Source organism: Dendrobates tinctorius, unplaced genomic scaffold, assembly GCF_039654945.1.
Source record: "Dendrobates tinctorius isolate UK_male_01 unplaced genomic scaffold, ASM3965494v1 ptg000111l, whole genome shotgun sequence".
NCBI classification, from domain to species: domain Eukaryota; kingdom Metazoa; phylum Chordata; class Amphibia; order Anura; family Dendrobatidae; genus Dendrobates; species Dendrobates tinctorius.
The window spans coordinates 15264576-15288352 of NW_027361779.1; the positions used below are offsets into that span (position 1 = coordinate 15264576).

The following is a 23777-nucleotide window of genomic DNA, read 5'->3' on the forward strand; positions in this document are numbered from 1 at the left end:
ATTTACATCCACCCATAGACTTGTGATGCGATTTGCGGAGCCACTCTCAACATGCTGCAATTTTTTTCCACGGACCAATTCGGCCTGTAGAAAAAAAACCCGCAAATCTGCACAGCTTCACAGTGTAACACTGGACCGCGTGCATCCGATAAAACATTGGACAGCAGTCGTCCAAGTTATTAGCTTGTGTGAGCGAACCCTTAATGTTTTACTGTTAAGTATTTTTTTATTTATTTTGCACAATTAAAGTATATTTTATTTAAATAAGTTATATAGTCATTTTTGCTTGATACATAAAATGAGAACAATGGGGATAGGGGAAAATATGTGTAAGTAGGTGAAGAGCTGGCTCAGGGATAGGAAACAAAGGGTGGTTATTAATGGAGCACACTCGGACTGGGTCACGGTTAGCAGTGGGATACCACAGGGGTCAGTTTTGGGCCCGCTTCTTTTTAACATATTTATTAATGACCTTGTAGGGGGCATAGAGAGTGGAATTTCAATATTTGCAGATGACACTAAACTCTGCAGGGTAATCAATACAGAGGAGGACAATTTTATGTTACAGTAGGATTTATGTAAACTAGAAGCTTGGGCTGATAAATGGCAAATGAGCTTTAATGGGGATAAATGTAAGGTCATGCACTTGGGTAGAACAAACAAGATGTATAATTATAAACATAGGTATATGTCTGCGCTGAGATATCCTTAATATATCACCCTAAATTAACCCTAGATTAGAAACATGAACTGAATGGTGGAACTGTAAAGTTCTGTAGTAATAAATGAATATAATATATTAATATATGTGCTGTCGAAGCAATGTAAAAAATATAAATATATAAAAAATATATGCAGAGGCGTTTATATAAATAAAGATAAGGGTAAAATTTAGAAGCACTAAATTATAAAAAAAGAGAGCCTGATGGAGATTTACCTCAAATATGTCCAGCACAATACTAATATTTGCATTGAAGAGAGAGGGTGATACCTCTGATGTAGTGTGTTGCACTTGCTTGAGGACAGGGTTAAAACTCCGACACACAGATGGTTGCTGGAGCACTGCCCCTCCTCCGTGCTGTGCTGCGCTTGCTTGAGGACAAAGCAGGGTTAAATCTCCAACACACAGTTAGTTTCTAGAGCACAGTCCTGGCCGGGGGACATAGAGGGGGCATAGAGAGTGGAATTTCAATATTTGCAGATGACACTAAACTCTGCAGGGTAATCAATACAGAGGAGGACAATTTTATATTAGAGGAGGATTTATGTAAACTAGAAGCTTGGGCTGATAAAAGGCAAATGAGCTTTAATGGGGATAAATGTAAGGTCATGCACTTGGGTAGAATGAACAAGATGTATAATTATGTACTTAATTGTAAAAAATTGGGCAAACCTGTCACTGAAAAAGACCTGGGTGTATGGGTGGACGACAAACTCACATTTAGTGGCCAGTGTCAGGCAGCTGCTGCAAAGGCAAATAAAATAATGGGATGCATTAAAAGAGGCATAGATGCTCATGAGGAGAACATAATTTTACCTCTATATAAGTCACTAGTGCGACCACACTTAGAATACTGTGTACAGTTCTGGTCTCCGGTGTATAAGAAAGACATAGCTGAACTGGAGCGGGTGCAGAGAAGAGCGACCAAGGTTATTAGGGAACTGGGGGGTCTGCAATACCAAGACAGGTTATTATACTTGGGGTTATTTAGTTTGGAAAATCGAAGGCTTAGGGGTGATCTTATTACAATGTATAAATATATGCGGGGACAATACAGAGACCTTTCTAATGATCTTTTTACTCTTAGACCTGTGACGGGGACAAGGGGGCATCCTCTGCGTCTGGAGGAAAGAAGGTTTAAGCATAATCACAGACGCGGATTCTTTACTGTACGAGCAGTGAGACTATGGAACTCTCTGCCATATGATGTTGTAATGAGTGATTCCCTAATAAAATTTAAGAAGGGACTGGATGCCTTTCTTGAAAAGTATAATATTACAGGGTATATACACTAGTTTCCTTAATATTGCGTTGATCCAGGGAGCTAGTCTGATTGCCGTATGTGGAGTCGGGAAGGAATTTGTTTCCCCAATGTGAAGCTTACTGTTTGCCACATGGTTTTTTTTTGCCTGGATCAACATGTTAGGGCAGGCTAGGATAGGATATGGGTTGAACTAGATGGACTTAAAGTCTTCCTTCAACCTTAATAACTATGTTACTATGTATTGCTGTCTTTTTTGAGCTTGATTGAACTTAATTTTACATTTCTTACATCCCATTATTAGAAGACTTGATTTAAAATATAAAACAACCCATAGCTTTGCTGCAAACCTTTTCAGCCATGCTTCTGCTCAGATTCAGTGCCTAAGTGATCTTCCAGACATAAGAGAGCGTCATGCGGCACCACAGAGCCACATTAATATAGCATTGTTTCCCATCTGTTCTTATTATTCAATATAAGAGAACAGTAAAATGGTTCAAATCCCACATTTTCATAGTAAACACTTTCTACTGTATCTTAAAATTCCTTTACAAGTCCTTGGGGAATAAAGGCTCCTATTCTCATTATCTAAGCAGTTCTACTTCTATTGTCATGAACAAAGAACAGAGTGACAAGTGCTATACACTTTCTGCTAAGTTTGTTGTGTGGTGAGTGAAGTGAGGGAAAATACTATATAAAAGCTATACCCCATATATCTACTTCCTTTCAGCTGGCACCATAATAAAAAATCAGGAGTAATGTTAACATACAAGCATACAAGTTGTTTAATGCCTTCATCCCTGTTCACAAGAGTAAAAGTAAAGGGGCATTTACACAACAAAATAATTGTGAATGAGCAGTGTTAAAAATGCTTGTTTCAAATGATCTTGCCATAAAAACAGACTGCCAATCACCCACTGAACTATCAAAAAGCATGTTTATAGGGTGAAATTATCTTTTATGTAGCATAAAAAAATCATTGTCCTCGGTGGTGAATAGTCCTGTGTAAACAGGTCTCGGACTGTTAACAACTATGCCAGCCTATGCACATTGAGTGATGTAGTATATATTTAATATAATAGTGTCACATCGTTTCACCGGTCAGTTTGCGTAAATGGACCTTAAAGGGGTTTTCCCACAAACAAAGGACATTTTAATCAATATCAATATATCTTGAAATAAGAATAGGTTACACATTTAGATGTGTTAAAAAAATGTTCCTGTGCTGAGATAATCTTATAAAACCCCTGCTGTGTACTGTGTAATGGCTGGGTCTGACCGTGCAGGAACATGGTCTGATCACACTACAGCTCCTGGGCAGGGGAGGAAGCAGAAGAGTATCAGACATTACAGCAGGGGATCACAGATGATTGTTTCTGTGAGGTAAAGCTTTTGCTGCTTGTTTTTAAACATGTCTTACCTCACAGAAAGCAGCATCTGAAATCCCATGTTGTCCTGTCTGTATCGTCTCTTGTTTCCTGCCCAGTATCTGTGGTATGATCAGACCATGTTCCTGCACGGTCAGACACAGCCTTTACACAGTACACAGTAGGAAAATTTTTTAACATATCCAATTGTGAAACATATTTTATTGACAGATCTATTACTTGAAATATACTTTTTTTTGGGAGGAAAATCCTTTAAAGTCTTTGATTCATACTGTTTGTCTCATACAACATAGAAATACAGGAATATCAGTCAAGAAATGGTAAAATGCTTGCCCTCCTCACTAACTATTCTATAATGATGCTATGGAATGATATTATTAATTTTAAAGGGGTACTTCACTGCTCAGATAATAATGATCTACCTTCAAGATAGGTCATCAATTTCAGATACATGGGGGTCTGATCCTCATTGTCATCACAGATGAGTCCGATCAGTTACAACAGCACTTCTTCAGATTCTGTGCAGTGGCCTTTCTCAGATACTGCAGTTCAGCTCCTATTCACTGCAATGGGAGCTGAGCTGCAGTCGAAGGTCAGAGACAGACTGCCGTATTTCTCGTGCGAGAATCGCATCGTAAAACTCATCCTGGCTGTCGGCTCTCCTGACCTGAGCTTGACAGCTGCATAGTGATCCATCATGCTGTCTTGCTCAGGTCAGGAGAGGTGCCGGGCCAGTCCGTGCAGTGCGATGCGATTCTCGCACGAGTTATACAGCAGTCTGACCCTGCCCTAAGAATGACAATTGCACAGTGTAATTGATTGTCCTCTTCTAGGTCAATTCATGCTTTACGTCTAACCGCCACTGGAGCCTATAATAGCTGATAGGTGAGGGTGCCTGGTGTTGGACCGAATGTACCAATTTGATAAGATGTCCCGTCCTCGGGATGGGTCATAAATATCACAGTCCTTGACAACCCCTGTAATCAACTGCTCCATGGTTAGCTAGCATATTGTAGGTCTAACAGGCTGTCAGTAGGATTTATGTTTGTAATGCCGCGTAACCCATATGTTGATAGTTTAGAAATTTCGGAAATAATTGTTGTAAGACCATGTAGTTTCTGAAAGTCTCTTTTCAAGTGCTTAACCAAGCAAAACAGACACAGCTTTCAATTCACATCTGCCTGACTAACCTGAAAGACGTTTCAATTAAGAGCAATCTAAATGAGGATGACAAGCTCTCAGAGCTTGGAAGACGTGCATGGCACATTTACCTGAGGCATATCTCAGAAGGCATCGTCCAGGTTGGTTCCTCTGAGTCTTCACACGTAAGCTTTAGAGAAGGAACAAACAAGCATTCCAGCTGCAATCAAATATAAATAATTAGAAAAATATGATAATTTATAAAGAAAAAAAAGGGGAAAAAATTATGATATATGACAAGACCTCTAAGCTTAAAGGCAATCTGTCAGCGGGTTTTGCTATGCAATCTGAGGTCAGCATGAGGTAGGGGCTAAAATACTGAATTCAATGATGTGTCACATGTCAAGATGTGTGCTGTTGTTTACTTACACTGAAGGCTTTATCACCTGGTGATTATCATTGCCTGGAAAAGCTGGCATGAAGGCTCTGATCCCACTCCACCCCCTTCTTTGATAAGCAGCTTACTATCTATAGACAATGTACACACGGAGCCTGGTATGGGCAGGAACAGCTTTCTCAGCTCTGCTGCATTGCTAAATAAAAACTCAAAACTGCTGCACCAGGCAAACTAAGTGACACATTGATAGATTCAGGGTCTCTTTCTCTACATCATGCTGCTCTCATATGAGGCAGCAAACACCTGCTGACAAATTTATTTTAGGCTATGTGCCCACGTAGCGATTTTTAAGCGTTTTTGCCGCAATTTTCGGCGCGAAAACGCTTAAAAATCGTGTACAGAACGCCCCCCATGCATTCCTATGGCATTCCGCACATGCTGTGCTAATGCTGCGCTTTTTTCCGCGGCGGAATCGCATCGCGGAAAAAATCGCAGCATGCTCATTCTTTTGTGCGGAATCGCAAAGAATTGCCACGATTCCGCACCCATAGGAATGCATGAGAATCGCTTACTTCCCGCATGTGGCTATGCACACCATGCGGGAAGTTAAGCGTCTCATGTGCGGTTGGTACTCACGGTGTGGAGGAGAGGAGACTGTCCTCCAGGCCCTGGGTACCATACCCCTGTAAAAAAAAAAGAATAAAAAATAAAAAATCGGGGTATATTTACCTTCCGATGTCCCGCGCTGCATTCCCGGCCTAAGAGTTCCCAGTAATGCCTTGCGGCAAGGTCCTGTGATGACGTGGTCTCGCGAGATCGCTATAGCAACGCGAGACTACGTCATCACTGGTCTCACAAGGCATTACTGGGAATGCTGAGGCCCGGGAATCCAGCGCGGGACGCCGGAAGGTAAATATACACCGATTTTTTAATTTTTTTTGCATTTTAACATTCTATCTTTTACTATTGATGCCGCATAGGCGGCCTCAATAGTAAAAACCTGGTCACACTTGTCAAACACTATGTTTGACGAGTGTGACCAACCTGTCAATCACTTTCCAAGCGATGCTTCAAATCGCTTGGAAAGTGCTTGAATATCGCACGCGAAAATCGCGGCAAAATCGCGGAGAAATAGCGGTGAAATCACACGGAAAAAAACGCACGATTTATGGGAAGGAATCCGGTTTTTAGTGAGCGTTTTAAAACGCTACGTGGGCACATGGCCTTAATGTTAAGGCACGCCAATCCCAATGCATCCCATTACATCAGTTTTCCTGCATTAATATAATGAGCTTCATGGATAATAATGATTGATCAAAATAAGTTTCAGCTTAAATCTTCTCTATTTATTACAATGCTAATTTCCATCATAAGCATATGCATCATCTAATAATCTGTGCTCCCGGGTGTTCTAATGAAGTGTGTGAATATTATTTATATTTATTATTTATATATTCCACCAACATAGTCCAAATTGTTGTACATTGCATTAAAAGGAAGAGATCTAGATTGCGGCAATATAAACAAACTAGCTTGGCCCGTGTGAAATTTTCTCACATTGGTCGTCGGGGGCGCAGGCAATTTCAGAAAAAGCAAGCTGATCAAATGTAAATGTATTTCATGAGCTGATGAATACAGACAGGTATTTATATATGTAGATTGGTAATACAATAAATTGGTTTGATAAGTATAAATAGGGGTCAAAAAATGTCTTCTGGTTGAGGTGCCACCTGCAGGTCATTGTTTCTTTCTGCAGGTTTATGAAACGGTCAGTGCATCAAGGAATCATCTTTAAAGATGACAGGGCGGTTATACCAGAGGTTTTCAGAAGAGACATACTGAAAACATTGCACTCCTCTCACTTAGGCATGGAAGGATGCCTACGTCGAGCGCGGGAATCGGTTTATTGGCCAGGAATGAATGACCACATTAAAAATTGTATAGCACAATGTGAAATATGTGCATCCTGCAGTGATAAACAACCAAAGGAGACATTGCAACCTCATGAAATTCCACATAGTCCATGGTCAAAAATAGGAACAGACTTGTTCACATGGAATTACAGACTACCTGATTACAGTGGACTATTTCTCTAACTTCTGGGAGGTTGATTTGTTGCATGACACAAGGGTTTAACAGCGGTTAAAAAACGCAAGGCTCTTTTTGCCAGGTATGGCATTCCTGATATCGCTTTTTCTGACGATGCGGCGCAGTTTACTTTGGAAGACTTCAAAACCTTCAGCAAGAAATGGGAATTTGAACACCAGACGTCTTCTCCCAGATATCCTCAGAGTAATGGGAAAGCAGAGTCAGCAGTAAAAATGGCCAAAAGACTCATGCAGAAAGCAAAACAAGCGGGTACTGATGTATATCTGTCTATACTGGATCATAGTTCCTTTTGGATAAAAATTTAGGCTTACTGGGCGCTGCTGAGACCAGGATAAAGTCACCACATGAGAATCTTTTTAACTCTTTATTCCCAGAGGGAATAAAGAGTTAAAAAGATTCTCATGTGGTGACTTTATCCTGGTCTCAGCAGCGCCCAGTAAGCCTAAATTTTTATCCAAAAGGAACTATATTGGCGGTCACGTTTGTGAACCACGGGCGTGCAGCAGGCTGACATTGATTTACATGCGTTTGTTCATTCGTGGAAAGGTGAGTAGATTCCATTTGAATTTATTCTATCTTCCACCCAGATAAGACCCTATTGCGCTCTTTCCTTTTCAGTTTTATCCTATACTGGATCATAGAAACACACCCGCCCAAGGCCTAGACAGCAGTCCGGCACAGAGGCTCATGAGTAGGCGTACAAAGACACTCTTACCAACTGCTAGTCATCTGTTAAAGCCAAGGTTGCTGGGAAACATCAAAGCTAAATTACAGAAGAATCAAGATAGGCAAGCTTTCTATTACAATAAATCTGCAAAGGATCTGCCGGAGCTCCAGAGAAATGACAACATTTGGCTGTAGCCAAGCAGCACATTTCACAAACACTGGCAAAAGGCAAAAAGTTGTCCAGAAACAAGGACCTCAGTCCTACAAAATTCCAACAGAGGAAGGAAGGAAGAAGCCTTTTGAACAGTATCCTGACACCCAAGACAACGAGGCAGCAAGTACAAGTCAAGTACCAGCAGTGACAGCTGACCATCAGGGTGAGGATTCTGGCCACAGACAGGCAATATCAGAAGGCATCTTACCAGGATCAGAAGAACTACCAGATGTAGACAGTGACACATCTTATGTTACAAGAGCTGGCAGAATTCAGAAAGCCGGCTCACCTCAAGGGTTATATCTAATTGGACTTATTATGTTATAGCTCTAACTTGGTCATGGTATCCATTGTTTTATTATTTTTTTATTGCTCCTCCAGTTAAAAGAGAAAGGATGTAGCAATATGTTATATGATGATGTGGCCTCTAGGGGTCTCACTATTTTTATGTATGTACTATAGTCATATATATCTTGTAATGGAGAATTGCACCTCATGTAATAAACAGCCTGCAGATACCCACACAGTGTGATCCATGACAGGAAACAACAAACAGAACAGCTAAAATACAGCAAGTTTGATTTTTCTTTTTTTCTTTCCCCTGACAGTCATTGGATCCCACTGATCATAAGTACATCTGACTTTAGTCTAATATGTAATGGGCCCTTAACCCCTTTACCACACACTAAGCCTGTTTTCACCTTCATGACCAGGCCAAATGTTACAATTCTGACTAGTGTAACTTTCTGTGTTAACAACTCTGGAATGCTTCAACTGATCCCACTGATTCTGAGCATGAGACATATTGTATTTCACAATAGTTGTAAAATTTCTTCGACATGACTTACGTTTATTTGTGAAAAAATAACAAATTTGGCAACAAAAAAAATAGAAATTTTTTTGAAATGTTTAATTTTTATGCCCTTAAATCAGAGATACTGTATGTTGCACAAAATATTTAATAAATAATATTTCCCACATGTCTACTTTACATCAGCACAATTTTTTGAAATATACCGTATATACTCATGTATAAGCCAAGATTTTCAGCCCATATTTTGGGGCTGAAAGTCCCCCTCTCGTGTAAGTCATATACTGGGGGAAATCAGCGGGGGAGGGGGAGCTGGGGAGTCAGAGATAATACTCACCCTCTGCAGCCCCCCTGCTTGTTCCATGTTCTCGGCACTGCTCTTCCTTCCTGCTTCAGCGGTCACGTGGTACCGCTCATTAAACTCATGAATATGCACATATTTAATGAGCGGCACCACGTGACCTCTGAAGCAGGAAGAGAGCAGTGCGCCGAGAACATGGAAGAAGCAGGGGCTGCGCTGCAGAGACAAGCGCCATGATGGGGGTGAGTATGAACGGGGGGAGGCATATTCACCTGTCCCTGCGCGTCGCTCTGCTGTCTTGCACCCTCTGCAGTGACATTCAGGTCAGAGGGTGCTATTGTGCCCTCTGCCTGCACAGTCACTGCAAAGCCTGCAATGCTGATGAGCAGGGGGCAGCGACAGATGTGAGTATACAGGTTTTTTTTTGGTAACGAAGGCAGCGGCAGCAGCAGCAATATGATGGGGCCACACATTGTGCAGCATAACTGGGGCCACTCACTGTGCAGCATTATCTGGGGCCACTCACTGTGCAGCATTATCTGGGGCCACTCACTGTGCAGATAACCGGGGCCACTCACTGTGCAGATAACTGGGGCCACTCACTGTGCAGCATAACTGGGGCCACTCACTGTGCAGCATAATGGGTGCCACTCACTGTGCAGATAACTGGGGCCATTCACTGTGCAGATAACTGGGGCCACTCACTGTGCAGATAACTGGGGCCACTCACTGTGCAGATAACTGGGGCCACTCCCTGTGCCGATAACTGAGGCCACTCACTGTGCAGATAACTGGGGCCACTCACTGTGCAGCATTATCTGGGGCCACTCTCTGTGCAGATAACTGGGGCCATTCACTGTGCAGATAACTGGGGCCATTCACTATGCAAAGTCACCTGGACGTATCCAAAAATCCAAGGTCAGTAAGTACCTACCAACCTGGAAGTATGGATACGTCCAAAGCTGCAAAGGAGCACTACTAACTCATCCAATTCTTTTCAAAATCGAGAAGACTGAAATTGGCAAGCAGAAAGCTCAACTACTGTTAGCTTGCCATGGTTTATATGAGACTTAAAGTACTGTGCAAAAATTTTACACAGATTTGAAATAAATAAAATTAAATAAATAAAATTTTAAATAAATGTTGTAAGGTAAGAATACTTTTGAAAATAAAATGTTAATAGGTTATTTTTATCAACTACCAAAAAGAAAAGTGAATGAACAAAAGAGAAATCTAAATTAAATAAAAAATTGGTGTGACCACTAGAGTTGAGCGAAACGGGTCGAAAAATTTCAAAAGTCGCCGACTTTTGGTAAAGTCGGGTTTCATGAAACGAAACCCGACCCTAGGGTGAGGTCGGCCACGAGATCGGCAACTTTAGTGCCAAAGTTGCGTTTCAAAAGTTTGTTTTCCGCCCTTTTTCAGCCAATCAGGATCCATGGACACTGTGGGCAACGTGATGACATAGGCAGGGGTCACCACCATCTTTGAGAAGGGCATGCAAGTGATTGGCTTGCTTTGGGGGGCGTCACAGGAGGTATAAAAGGGCGTGCACGCCGACCGCCATGTTACTCATGCTGATCTCAGAATAGGGAGAGCTGCTGCTGATTCTGTAGGGAGAGCAGAGCATTAGGCAGGGAAGAAGACACCAAAAACTGCTTCTGCTGCTAGCGATTTTGCCTGTACAACACACCAGCCACTGTGTGTGCAGTGCAAGTGGAGGCTATATATTGCTGGATCAGCTGTGTTGGTTGTTAGGCTGCCTTATAAGGCTTCCTGATAACTGCATTGCTGTTTTCCCACTGCTCTGCAAACTGCTTTTTTAAAAGCAATCCAAATTTTTTTTTTGTCCTGGTGAGGTACTGAGAGTGCATTTTTTCACACCATACAGCGGTGTACGCTCCTCACACAGTACCGTGTAACGGCTGTTATCACGGCCACAGTGAAGCTATCTGTGTGTGACTTTGTAAGAATAAGTCGAGGACATGTTCCGTTCTTACAGACCTCCACCTTCTAGTTTTGTCTGTTTTTCAAACAGTTAAGTATATTTGCTGTTTGATCACATTCAAAACTATAGAGAGACAGCGTGTGTCAGTCCGTATACTTAAAAAACACGGAGCTTGACAATTTTACGGACACCGGACAGCGGTGTACGTGCACGCTCCTCTCTCAGTACCGTGTAATGGCTGTTATCACGGCCACAGTGAAGCTATCTGTGTGTGACTCTGTAAGAATAAGTCGAGGACATGTTCCGTTCTTACAGACCTACACTCTAGGGAGATTCCTATTCTGCCCAATTCTATATACACCTTGTAGTTTGTCATACACTAGCCAATTTCTGCCTGTGACATAGCGGTGTGATATTCACTGGGCCTCACACAATCCAACAGTGTCCACAAGTGTGTTCAGAAATTCTACATCTCCCCTGTCCTATAGTGACATTTTTCACACCTGCGACATTGAGCCTGTGACATAGCGGTGTGATATTCACTGGGCCTCACACAATCCAACAGTGTCCACAAGTGTGTTCAGAAATTCTACATCTCACCTGTCCTATAGTGACATTTTTCACACCTGTGACATTGAGCCTGTGACACAGCGGTGTGATATTCACTGGGCCTCACACAATCCAACAGTGTCCACAAGTGTGTTCAGAAATTCTACATCTCCCCTGTCCTATAGTGACATTTTTCACACCTGTGACATTGAGCCTGTGACATAGCGGTGTGATATTCACTGGGCCTCACACAATCCAACAGTGTCCACAAGTGTGTTCAGAAATTCTACATCTCCCCTGTCCTATATACACCTTGTACCTTGTTTTACATTACTATATAGTTTGTGGGATTTTGTGTACATTTTTACCAAAAATGAGGAAGGCTGGTGGAAGAGGCCGTGGAATTGGGCGGGGGTTGCCAGCTGGTAATGATGGTGTTGGTGGTGGATCTGATGGTAGTGGCAAAAGCAAAATAGGACCGAATGCAGGAGGTGTTGAGCCTGCGTCATCGTCTGGCTACACAAGGCCTCGAAGGCTTAGTTTTCTAGGAGTTGGCAAACCGTTTTTAAAGCCAGAGCTTCAGGAAAAAGTTTTGGCTTACATTGCTGACTCAGCCTCCAGCTCTATCGCCTCCTCTTCTGAAGTTGTAAAAAATAAAAGCACTGAGTCGTCATTGGAGGCTCATGTTCATGAACCACACCTTTCCTTGTGTCCTTCACCCCAACCAAGATTGAAGGATGACGCGGGCCATACAACTGATTACTCCATGGAGCTGTTTTCACATACCATGCCTGGGTTATCAAGTAAAATGGTGAATTACCCAGGCCAAGATGAATCTGACATGGAGTGCACTGATGCACAGCCACTGATAGATGATTCTGCTGGTACATTCACTCAGAGCACTACATTGTCCTCGCAGTGTAATGAGCCAGATTCTGACCCTGATGAGACTCAGGTGCCCCTTCCCCCATACTATACCACCATGGTGACACAGAGGAAGGTGCACATGACTTTGAAGAGGAGGTGATGGATGACCCAGTTGTTGACCCAGATTGGCATCCATTGGGGGAAGAGGGTGCTGCTTCCAATAGCTCAGATGAGGAGGAGGAGCATCCACAGCAGACATCGACATCGCAACAGCTGTTATCTGGCAGGCCCGGAGCACTCCAAAGACAGGTTCCAAAAATCAAAAGAGTTGCTGGACAGCTTGTCCAGATGGTCAAAATAGCACAGCGTGCTAGGCCACAAAATGTCTTCCAAAATAGGAATAGTGCAGTGTGGCACTTTTTTGAACAAAATCCTCATGATCAGGGCAAGGTTATCTGTAAGAAGTGCGCAAAGACCTTTAGCCTAGGGAAAAATCTGAAAAATTTGAATACCAGTTGCATGCTTAGACATTTAACCAGCATGCACTTGCAAGCGTGGACACAACACCAAACCTCAAGTACCACATGTGCAACTGATCACAAAGAAGGTAGTGAGCAACGCTACATTGTTTCCCCCACTGTAAGCCCACCGGTTAGCACAGCAGCAAATGTTGAGGTGTCGTTGCAAGGCCAAAGCAGTCAGGGAATCCCACTGTTATATCAACGAAAGACTGAATCTAGGCCATCAGAAAGAACACCAACTCCATCACCATCATCAACCCTCTCTCAGTCCGCCCTGTCCACCGCTAGTTCCACCATATGCAGATCTCAAGTCCAGCTCACCCTCCCAGAGACTATGAGTAGGTCAAGAAAGTACTCAGTCTCTCATCCGCGTACACTGGGTTTGAACGCCCACATTGCCAAACTAATCTCGTTAGAGATGATGCCCTATCGGTTGGTGGAAAGCGCAGCTTTCCGCGAACTCATGGCCTATGCAGTACCACGCTATGACCTACCCAGTCGCCACTTCTTCTCTCGCAAAGCCATCCCAGCCCTCCACCATCATGTGAAAGACCGCATTGTCCATGCACTCAAGCAGTCCGTGAGTGGAAAGGTGCACCTCACAACAGATGCATGGTCCAGTCGGCATGGCCAGGGCCGTTACGTGTCCATCACTGCGCACTGGGTTAATGTGGTGGATGCAGGGTCCACAGGGGACAGCAGTGGTGGAACAGTGCTGCCTAGCCCACGGTATAGGAAACAGTTGGCTGCAGTTGTTCGACCCTCCTCCTCCTCCTCCTCCAGAAGCAAAAGCTCGTCCACAGAGCGTAGTCGTACGAGCACTCCATCTGCAGCTGCCACTGTTGCACACGATGTGTCCCCCTATCGAGCAGCTAGTGGAAAGCGTCAGCAGGCTGTGTTGCAGATGATGTGTTTGGGTGACAGACACACCGCGGAGGTGCTGGCCGAGTACTTGAAGCGACAAACTGAGTCATGGCTGGGCAGTGTACATCTTGAGGCAGGCAAGGTAGTTAGTGATAACGGCCGTAATTTTGTGGCAGCCATAGCCCTTTCAAAACTCAGCCACATACCTTGCTTGGCTCACACCTTGAACCTGGTGGTGCAGTGCTTCCTCAAAAATTATCCGGAGTTAACAGCCCTGCTCCAGAAGGTGCGAAGACTGTGCGCGCACATCCGCCGGTCGCCTGTACACTCCGTTCGTATGCAGAAGCTGCAGCGATTGCTCCACCTTCCCAACCACCACCTCATTATCAACATTGCAACAAGGTGGAACTCCACCCCGCATTGCCAAAATGATGAACGATGATGACTACTGGTTGGCCAGCATCCTGGATCCACGCTATAAAGGCAAATTACAAAACATCATGCCACACGAGAACCTTGACCTAATATTGGCTAATAAACAAGCAACTCTGGTAAACCGGTTGGTTGAGGCATTCCCAGCACACAGCAGCGGTGATGGTTCTCACACGAGCCGTACGGGCCGGGGGCAGCTTGGCAGAGGTGTTCGTGGTGCACACAGCAGAAGTGGCGTTGGAGACAGGGGTTTCATGACAATGTTGTGGACTGATTTTTCCAGTACCGCTCACACAACTGGTAATACTGCATCGATGGAAAGTGACAGGAGACAGCAGTTGTCAACTATGGTTACAAACTACTTTTCCTCCCATATCGATGTTCTCCCGCACAGGTCATTCCCCTTTGACTACTGGGCCGCTAAACTGGACACCTGGCCTGAATTGGCACAATATGCCTTACAGGAGCTCGCTTGCCCAGCTGCAAGTGTGCTATCGGAAAGAGTCTTCAGTGCAGCTGGATCAATCCTGACAGAAAAAAGGACCCGTCTGTCAACCCAAAATGTGGATGATCTAACCTTCATTAAAATGAACCATGCATGGGTTTCCAAGGATTTTGTCCCACCTTCCCTTGATGACACATAGGTTGCCAGAAAATGGCTTGCTTTGGTCCTCCTCCTATTCCACGAACTTGACCTATTTCGCCTTTTGCAGCAGCTGATTGTCCCACATTAACATATGCCACTTTGTAAATCGCCCTAACTGGGCTGCCCCCCCCCATGGCCGGGGTCACCACCTAGCGCACGAAACCGTGCGAGTGCCGTTGCCCTGGACAGGTGGGTAGGCCGACTCTTGGGCGCGGGCACTTGCACAGGGTCCCTCATAATGCAATCAGGCGTCTCTGACGGTGGTGGTGCACACCCGCCGTCAGACACACCGCCGTACTATGAGGGGCCCAGTGCCAGTACCGACGCCCACGAGTGTGCCCCCCTTGCTTGGGCAGGGCCACAGCATTTGCAATGTTTACCTCTCCCTGCTCCTCCGCTGTGTAGTCTGGGCTGTCAAATCCTTCACTGGAATTACACTACACATTGATTGAACTGAAAGATGATATTGATGATATTGGTTAAGATGTAGCTATGCCCTGTCCTGCTGGCCGGGCTCTAGCTCCAGATGATCAATGGCTTCCATTTCTTATGGACGTCGACTCACAATGACATGCAGTGGTGGTTTATCATCAGCTTTCACAGTTTTCCTACTCACAAACGTGTGACATTCCGGCACACATTTTAAAATGTGCCCTCTCATGCCAATCAAATAGAATCGCCTACGGCCTGTGGCTTCTGTCTTTTGCACTCCAAAGTTACGTGACAGATCATGATAGCCAGTGAGCACCATGTTTACATCGCTCCCTGTGATAAAAATTTGATTGAGATGAGTAACAGTGATGGAATCAACGGAAGTGCGATACAGCAAGACTTTATTCACAAAAAAATGTTTTCACTGTCTCAACACACAAATTAATTGAGGGTCAGCATCACCTATGAGAATTGTGACGGAAGTTTTTCCCGTGAATAGTAATTCCTAGATTTCTGCAATCACTAGCCTTTATGTCAGTAATTGTATGCAACTCATTTCCTATTGCGGAGAGGCTGGACTGTATTACTGAGACAGAAACATATATGAAGATTTAAAAATAACACCAAAAGTATATAGTTATGTACGCCTCAAATGCATTTCCTTTTTTCCACTTTTTAGATTGCTGTGTAATCCATACTGAGAACATGGAGATTTTACATGTTTAAACTATGCTATATATACCTGCTATCCAGTGATAAAGTACCCTTTCTCAACTTTGTACAATCTGGTCAAATCCATACTGGGCCTGAGAACATCTGAGTCTGCCTCCTGATCTATAGACATATATTTTTAACGTGTAAACTAGGCTACATATATACGTGTTATCCGTTGAAACTGTACCCTTTATCAACTATCTACAATGTTGTTGAATCCATACTGGGCCTGAGAACGGCTGCCGAGCTGTTAAGCAAGCTACAGCACCTGTGGTTTGGACACGTAATTTTTTCAGGAATGACGGTTAGGCCTAACTCTGGAATTGCGGTTGACCTGAACTTACTGGGAAATCATCGTTCGCGGGGAATAATCTGAATCCCAGATCCCCATCACTAACGGAGTTAGCAGGTTATCTGCACCTGTAAGCGACAAAAGCTGGTCCTTTCAGTGTAGCGTGCATGCAGCCCTGGACATGTATGGGAATGCTAGACCTGTTATTGCTCGATCTCACGTGCCAGAGCCTCGCTTATCCCTCTAGTAAGCTTGACGCGTACTGCGGGGGCATGCCGGAGTCTCGGTTGTTAAAGGAATAAAGCTGAGAAATCGCTAGCACAACTACAAACACACATACCACACCACACATAGAATCGACAAAGCTTTCAAAGTGTGCATCTTTTCTTTAGGTGGCATGGTTGTGGTTTCCTGGGTGGAGTCCAATTAAGCCACAGGCTCCACTCCTGGTGGTGCCCTTTTGTACATTCCATTAAGGTTCAGCTTTGCAATCATACTGCCCCCGGAAACCAAAAACTTTGCTTTCATGGACGCTGTTTGGAGGTTCGTGGGAATAACGCCGCCCGATCAGCAGTCGGCATATGGGTCGCCCTCCCAGGGCTGTGGGGTACTCGGTACCGGGCCGGTGTCAGTGGGATGTGTCACAGCAGCAGTGACCCAGACGGTGGCCCTGGGCGCCCATGTAAATGGCGTGGTATAATGGTAAAGAGTTTATATAGATAGTTTGACGCCACCTGTGGTGTTCGGCAACATAGATGTTAGGCCAACGCTGCATGCAGATCCTCTGGGACTGATGGTGTTGTGCAGCAAAGATGGTGAAGCTCCCCACAGGTGGAGCTGGAGTCCCAGGGAAGTGTAGATGTAGTGATGGGGGAAAGGCACAGGCGGTGTAGGTGCTGGTACCCAGATGTAGTGGTGCTGGAATAACTGTAGGACACCAGAACGTGCAGTTCCAAAGCTTTACTCATAGTCTGCAGGTTACACAGATGCCTGCCTCCATGCTGTGTCCTCCGTGTCAGGTCCTCAGCCAACCTCCGGGACCAAAATGGAAAGCTCCCTTCCAACACTCCGCCAACATGTACCTTCCTGAACGTCTCCTTTCTAGGGCTTGTGGGGGAAGCACTCACAGGACCGTGGTTCACTGAAGCGCCTCCTGTCTAACAGATGTTCCTCAGACTTTACTTGTATGGCAGACAGCTGTAGCCTTTTCCTTCTGGCTCCCACACGTCGATGCTGGGGCCTCCGAGCCTTAGTTGGGTACAGAGCATTTATAGCTGCTACTTCCCCCCAGTTTCTGCTGCAGGAACGTCAGTGTCCCTACAAACTCGGAGACCGGAATCGGGACCATGCGCTCCAGCTAGGAGTGAGCCTTAACTCTGCTCATCCTCCAGCTCCCCTTCTCACGTCCACACACTTCCCCTTCCCTGCACAGAGTGCCCTAACTTACCTCCTTCCGACCACAGAGAGCAGCTCCTCAGCAGTCAGGTTCAGAGGTCTCCCTGCTAGCCTGGAGTGGGAAATGTGTTGTGTGTTGGTTTCACTGCTAGAGAGATCCTTCGTTGCTCCCAAGCTTGACAACACACTCCCTAGGAGGAAGGTATTGCCACAGTGGCGACCGTACTCTTGGGGACGCCACAAGTGCACTGAGGCCCAGCCACTGCTGGATGATGCTGCTGGTACATTGACCCAGACCACTACAATCCCCTCGCACTCTACACTGCCAGAATCTGACCCAGAGGAAACTCAGGTTCCCCTTCCCACATACTATACCACCTTACACGGTGACAAAGAGGAAGGTGCAGATGAAAGTGCAGGTTCCTTGAGCAGGTGGGGGTGGCATACTCATGGGCGATGGCACTGGCACAGGGCACCGCATAGTACGCAAAAGTGTCTCTGCCGGTGGGAGGGCCTAAACAGCCAAGTGCAGTAAGATGGAAGATGGGGACGACAAGGAGTTCAGAGTAGTGCTGGGATTCCCTAGCAAGAAGACTTATGTAATTGTTTTCAATGTTGGGACAGCAATTTTTGGGGAGCACTATACTCTGGTGAATGATATATGGGGCCCACCATACACTGGAGCATTCCAAAGGTGGACATCAGACACTGGAGCAGCATTTACAGGGCCCATTATACACTAGAGCAGTAGAAATGGGGCCCATTATATATGGAGCATTATTTGGGCCCATAAGACAGTGGAGCTTCATCCATTGGGACCAACATATACTATAGCATTATGTGGAGCTCATCATATACGGTTTGAAACATTATATGGGATCAATGATTCCATATGGAGAAATATATGGGCCTCATTACTCTGTATAGCGCACTAAGCGCTGGCCATAATACTGTATGGAGTTATATACTGTCCGTTCTTGGAGGTATTGGAGAATTTAAAATGGATATCAGTCATGAGATGTAAGAAGTGAAGTATTTTTCATTGTACTATACTGCTATTTCTCTGCCGTATCGGAGCATCATGAGTTGTGGTATGTGTTAAACGGGCGCTCTTTGGCCCTGGGCCCACGAAAACCTGGAGCCAGCCCTACCCCCCACAACTGTAGCCAAATAACCCCCATTTTTCAGTGCGTAACTAGTATTATGAAGTAAATTAAGGTTGACAAGCTTAAGTAATAAGAATTGATGCTTTTGGCATTCAAATGGGCACTGTAGGTGTGTTTCCTGTCCTCCTCTCACTGCCGACTTTAATTCCCCATTGACTTATATTGAGTTTCGTGTTTCGGTCGGACCCCTGACTTTTCCCTATAGTCGGCCGATTTTGCTCGACCCGACTTTTGGAAAAGTCGGGTTTCATGAAACGAAACTCGACCCTAAAAAACCAAAAGTCGCTCAACTCTAGTGACCACCTTATGCCTTCAAAATAGCATAAGAGTATGAATTCTACTAATTGTATACAGTTTTTGAAGGAACTTGGAAGGCAGATTATTGCAAACATCTTAGAGAAATAGCCACAGATCTTATTTTATGTAGGCTTTAACAAATCCTTCTGTCTCTTCATATAGTCCCGGACAGACTCGAAGATGTTGAGATCAGGGCTCTGTAGGGGCCATAGCATCGATTCCAGGACTCCTTATTCTTCTTTATGCTTAAGATAGTTCTCACTGACATTGGCAGTATGATTGGGTCGTTGTCCTGCTTCAGAGTAAATTTGGAGCCAATCAGATGCCTTCCTCATGGTATTGCATGATGTAGAAATATCTGCCTGTATTTATCAGCATTGAGGACATCAAGAAAAGGGCAGCATTAAGGACTGTAGACACAGTGGTTGGTTAAGGAAAAAGAGCAGCAAATGAAAGACATAGGCTTACTTACTTTATTTCCTTTAAAGTCAGAATATGTACAGTAGTGCCAACAGCTCAGAACGGCAGCAACCAGTAGGACACACACTCACAACAACCTACTGTTCGAGAAGAATGACCAGAAGTGATCTTCATGGAAAAACAAGGCAAAGTGACAAAGGAACCAGGGTGCACAAAAATCTCAGCAAGTACTATGGGCTGATGAGGCAGAATTCAAAATCTTTGACTGTAACAGAAGGCAGTTTGTGACCAAAGGACTATACAGTAGAATAATAATGAGTGTCTTTTGGCAACAGAGAGGCATTGTGAAGGTGCCCTGCAAATTTGGGATTGTAGTTCAGTAAATGGAGTTGGGGATTTGGTCAAGATTTATGGTGTCCTCAATGCTGAGAAATACAGGCTGGTACTTATCTATCATGCCATAGCATCAGGGAGGCTCCAAATTAATTCTCCAGCAGGACGATGACCAAAAACATACAGCCAAATACAAATTGACAGTAAGGTCATTTTCAGATGAGAGTATAATGGGAGAAATTTTGGGCCCATAATATGCTCATCTGAAATCAATCATAGGGGTCTTTGGAGACATTTTAAGAATTGTATTTCCATGGTTGTAGACCGATTTTAGTGAAAATAACTGAGTTTGGGAGGAAGATGTCATGAAGTTGAAGGAAAGTTGATTAAAACTCTAGTTACAACTTATGCAGTGAGTTTCACACTAAGTTTGGCTGAGGAGTGATGAAGAATCGATGTAATGCTCATGTACACGGACGGACGTGCTACAATAAAACAATAGAGAATGTTAATATCAGACCCTTACATGAGGGAATTGTTCAGCAAGGAGAGAAGTTAGGTCTGTCAAAGCTAAGGAATTGTATTCAGCACTTTCAAAGCTGTTACTTTTAGCAACGTAATTGCCTTAAAAGTGGGATTATTCCCTGTGAAGTACAGCAGTTCACACCAAGAGTTTCTGAACAGTAGATACTTGAGAAAAGAAAGAAAATGTAACAAAACAAAATTAAATCTTAACAAAGCCTCTGAAGAAAAACAGTAAAAGATTAAAAAAATGCATCCAAAAATAACTATTGTTGCTTGTGCCTGAGTAAACCAGTTCAAATACAGAAAATGATCTTGCTGTTTAACTCTGCTTAACCCCTTCAAGCACAAAAGTTAATAGTATAGCAAAGTGTACACCAATGGGTGTACATACATAGATACCACGGGACCCCATAGCAAAAGTTCTAATTGGGCCCCCCCACAAAAAAAAATAATAATTGTCAGGGTCATGGAAGAGCATAACTCACAACTTTACATCCTTTACATAGTAATTTTCCTCCTGCTGATCTCCCAAGATTCTTCTTTCATTGCCCCCATAAAGTATGGTGTCAACAAAAGTGGATGAAAGGAGGGGTTGATCCAGCTTCCAGAATCTTTTGCCAATTTTCTTTTTTATTTAATAGGAGAAGGTGCAAAAAAAGTACAAAATCAGTAAAAGGACAGCATAGCAACAACGCATATCAAATACACATGGCGTTCTTTGTCAGAGCTCTGACTAAAAACGCCATGTTTTTGATACCCATTGCTGCTATGCTGTCCTTTCACTGATTTTCTATGTACCGTATTTTTTGTACCATCTCCTATCAAATAATAAAAAAAAAAAATTGTAAAAAAATTCTGAAAGCTGGATCATCAACCCCTCCTTTCGTCCACACGTAATTGCATCTTGTCCTATGGATCTCGTGCCTCCAACCGCCTAGGGCAGTGTTCCCCAACTCCAAGTCCTCAAGAGCCACCAACAGGTCATGTTTTCAGGATTTCTTTAGTATGGCCCAGGTGATAATTGCAGTACCTGCACAGGCAATAATTCCTTCACATGGCCTTTTGGTGGCTCTTAAGGACTGGAGCTGGGGAACACTGGCCTAGGGCGTGGGTGAGCTGGTATTTCTCCATTTATCAACAATAGTGACCCCCAAACACAGTATGATATGCCTATTGTGAATATCTCCACATTAACCTCCCCATGCACAGTATAATGACCCTACTGTACCCTACCTCAACTCCCAAGGCAAAGTCTGTTAACCCAAACACAGTATGATCCCCCCAACTGTGACCACCACACAGCCCTCCATGCAGTATAATGGGACTCTATACAGTATAATGACCCAACACCTCTCCAAACTGTATAATAGCCCACACTAGCCCTCCAAACAGTATAATGGACCCTACACAGCCTTCCACACAGTATGATGGACCCCACACAAACCTTCACACTGTATAATTGCCAGCATACAGTATAATGGTCCCCTAAATAGCCCTCAAAATATTATATTGGCCCCACATAGCCTTCCATATAGTATAATGGGCCCCATTTAGTCCTCCAGATAGTATAATGTGCTCCCATAATCCTCCATATAGTATAATGCACTCCCTATGGTTCTCCACACAATATAATGCACTCCCCATGGTCCTCCATAAAATATAATGAATTCCCCATGGTCCTCCATATAATATAATGCACTCCCCTGGTCCTCCATAGAATATAATGTACCCCCATGGTCTTCCATAGAATATAATGCACCCCCATGGTCCACCATACAATACAATGCACTCCCTGTGGTCCTCCATACATGATAATGCACTTCCCATGGTCCTCCATGCAATATAATGCACTCCCCATGGCAATTCATACAATATAATGTATACTCCCATGGTCCTCCATGCAATATAATGCACTCACCATGGTCCTCCATACAATATAATCCATCCTTCATGGTGCTCAATGGAATATAATGAACCCCCCCATAGTCCTCTATACAATATAATGCACCCTCCATGGTCCTCCAAATAGTATAATGCACTACTATGGTCCTCCATACAATATAATGCACGCCCCATGGTCCTCCATATAATATAATGTACCTCCCATGGTTCTCCATAGAATAAAATGTACTCTTAATGGTCCTCCATACAATATAATGTACTTCCCTTGGTCCTCCATACAATATAATGCACTCCCCATGGTCCTCCATACAATATTATGCACTCTCTATGGTCCTCCATACTCTAATATAGCCACCAGTCACTGATTTAAAAAAATAAATAAATACAATAAACACCCCTGCTCGCTCCACCCAATGCTGCGGTCTCCTGAGCGTGTGGTGTGAAGCACAGCACATCTCATTACGGCGGGCACGCTGTAATGACGTCAACGTGCTCGCTGCTCTGACACGTCTCAGACGCCATGGCAGAATGATGGGGTAGGAAGCAGCAGGTGACGCTCCCTCCTTCATCACTGCTCACACTGACGTCTGAAGGGGGGCCTGAGTGACCTGCTGCCATTGGTTGTACGCCACTTTCCACATCATCAGAATGTAAACAACTGACATCCTATGGTAAATGCCGACTTCATAATAATAATAATAATAATAAATTTTATTTCTATAGCGCCGACATATTCTGCAGCACTTTACATTTCAGAGGGGATTTGTACAGACAATAGACATTACAGCATAACAATAATCACATAGATTATAACAAATACCAAGAGGAATGAGGGCCCTGCTCGCAAGCTTACAGTCTATGAGGAAAGAGGTAGACACGAAAGGTGGGTGGTAACAGTTGCCCTGATAGTATGGACCAGCCATAATGTTAAGTGTGTAACAGTACAGACACAGAGGGCTAATGGATGCATAAAGCATGTGGGAACATGATGCGGGGAACCTGGTTATGGTAAAACTTTTGGCTGTGCCACACAGGGATAGATTAGGTTAATGTGTTGAGGCGATAGGCCAGTCTGAATAAATGCGTTTTCAGGGCACGCTTAAAATTGTGGGGATTGGGGACTAATCGTATTGACCTGGGAAGTGCATTCCAAAGAATTGGCGCAGTACGTGTAAAGTCTTGGAGACGGGAGTGGGAGGTTCTGATTATTGAGGATGCTAACCTCAGGTCATCAGCAGAACGGAGGGCGCGGGTAGGGTGGTATACTGAAACAAGGGAGGAAATGTAGGGTGGTGCTGAGCCATGGAGGGCTTTGTGGGTGAGGGTAATAAGTTTATACTGAATTCTGGAGTGGATGGGTAGCCAGTGTAATGACTGGCACAAGGTAGAGGCATCGGTGTAACGATTGGTGAGGAATATGATCCTGGCTGCAGCATTCAAGACAGATTGGAGAGGGGAGAGTTTGG

The 23777-nt window shown here is 44.1% G+C and overlaps 1 protein-coding gene across 4 annotated transcripts in view; it reads right to left on the reverse strand.

The window, feature by feature from the left end:
• Positions 1–23777, reverse strand: part of KLHL32 (kelch like family member 32) — a 454252-nt gene that overhangs the window by 316844 nt on the left and 113631 nt on the right. For all 4 annotated transcript variants that reach the window (XM_073589527.1, XM_073589529.1, XM_073589525.1 and 1 more), the window contains one exon: positions 4642–4730. In XM_073589527.1, the coding sequence (XP_073445628.1) occupies positions 4642–4664 (23 nt within the window). In that variant the 5' untranslated portion in view covers positions 4665–4730. Of the gene's footprint in view, positions 1–4641; positions 4731–23777 lie in introns of those variants that run through there.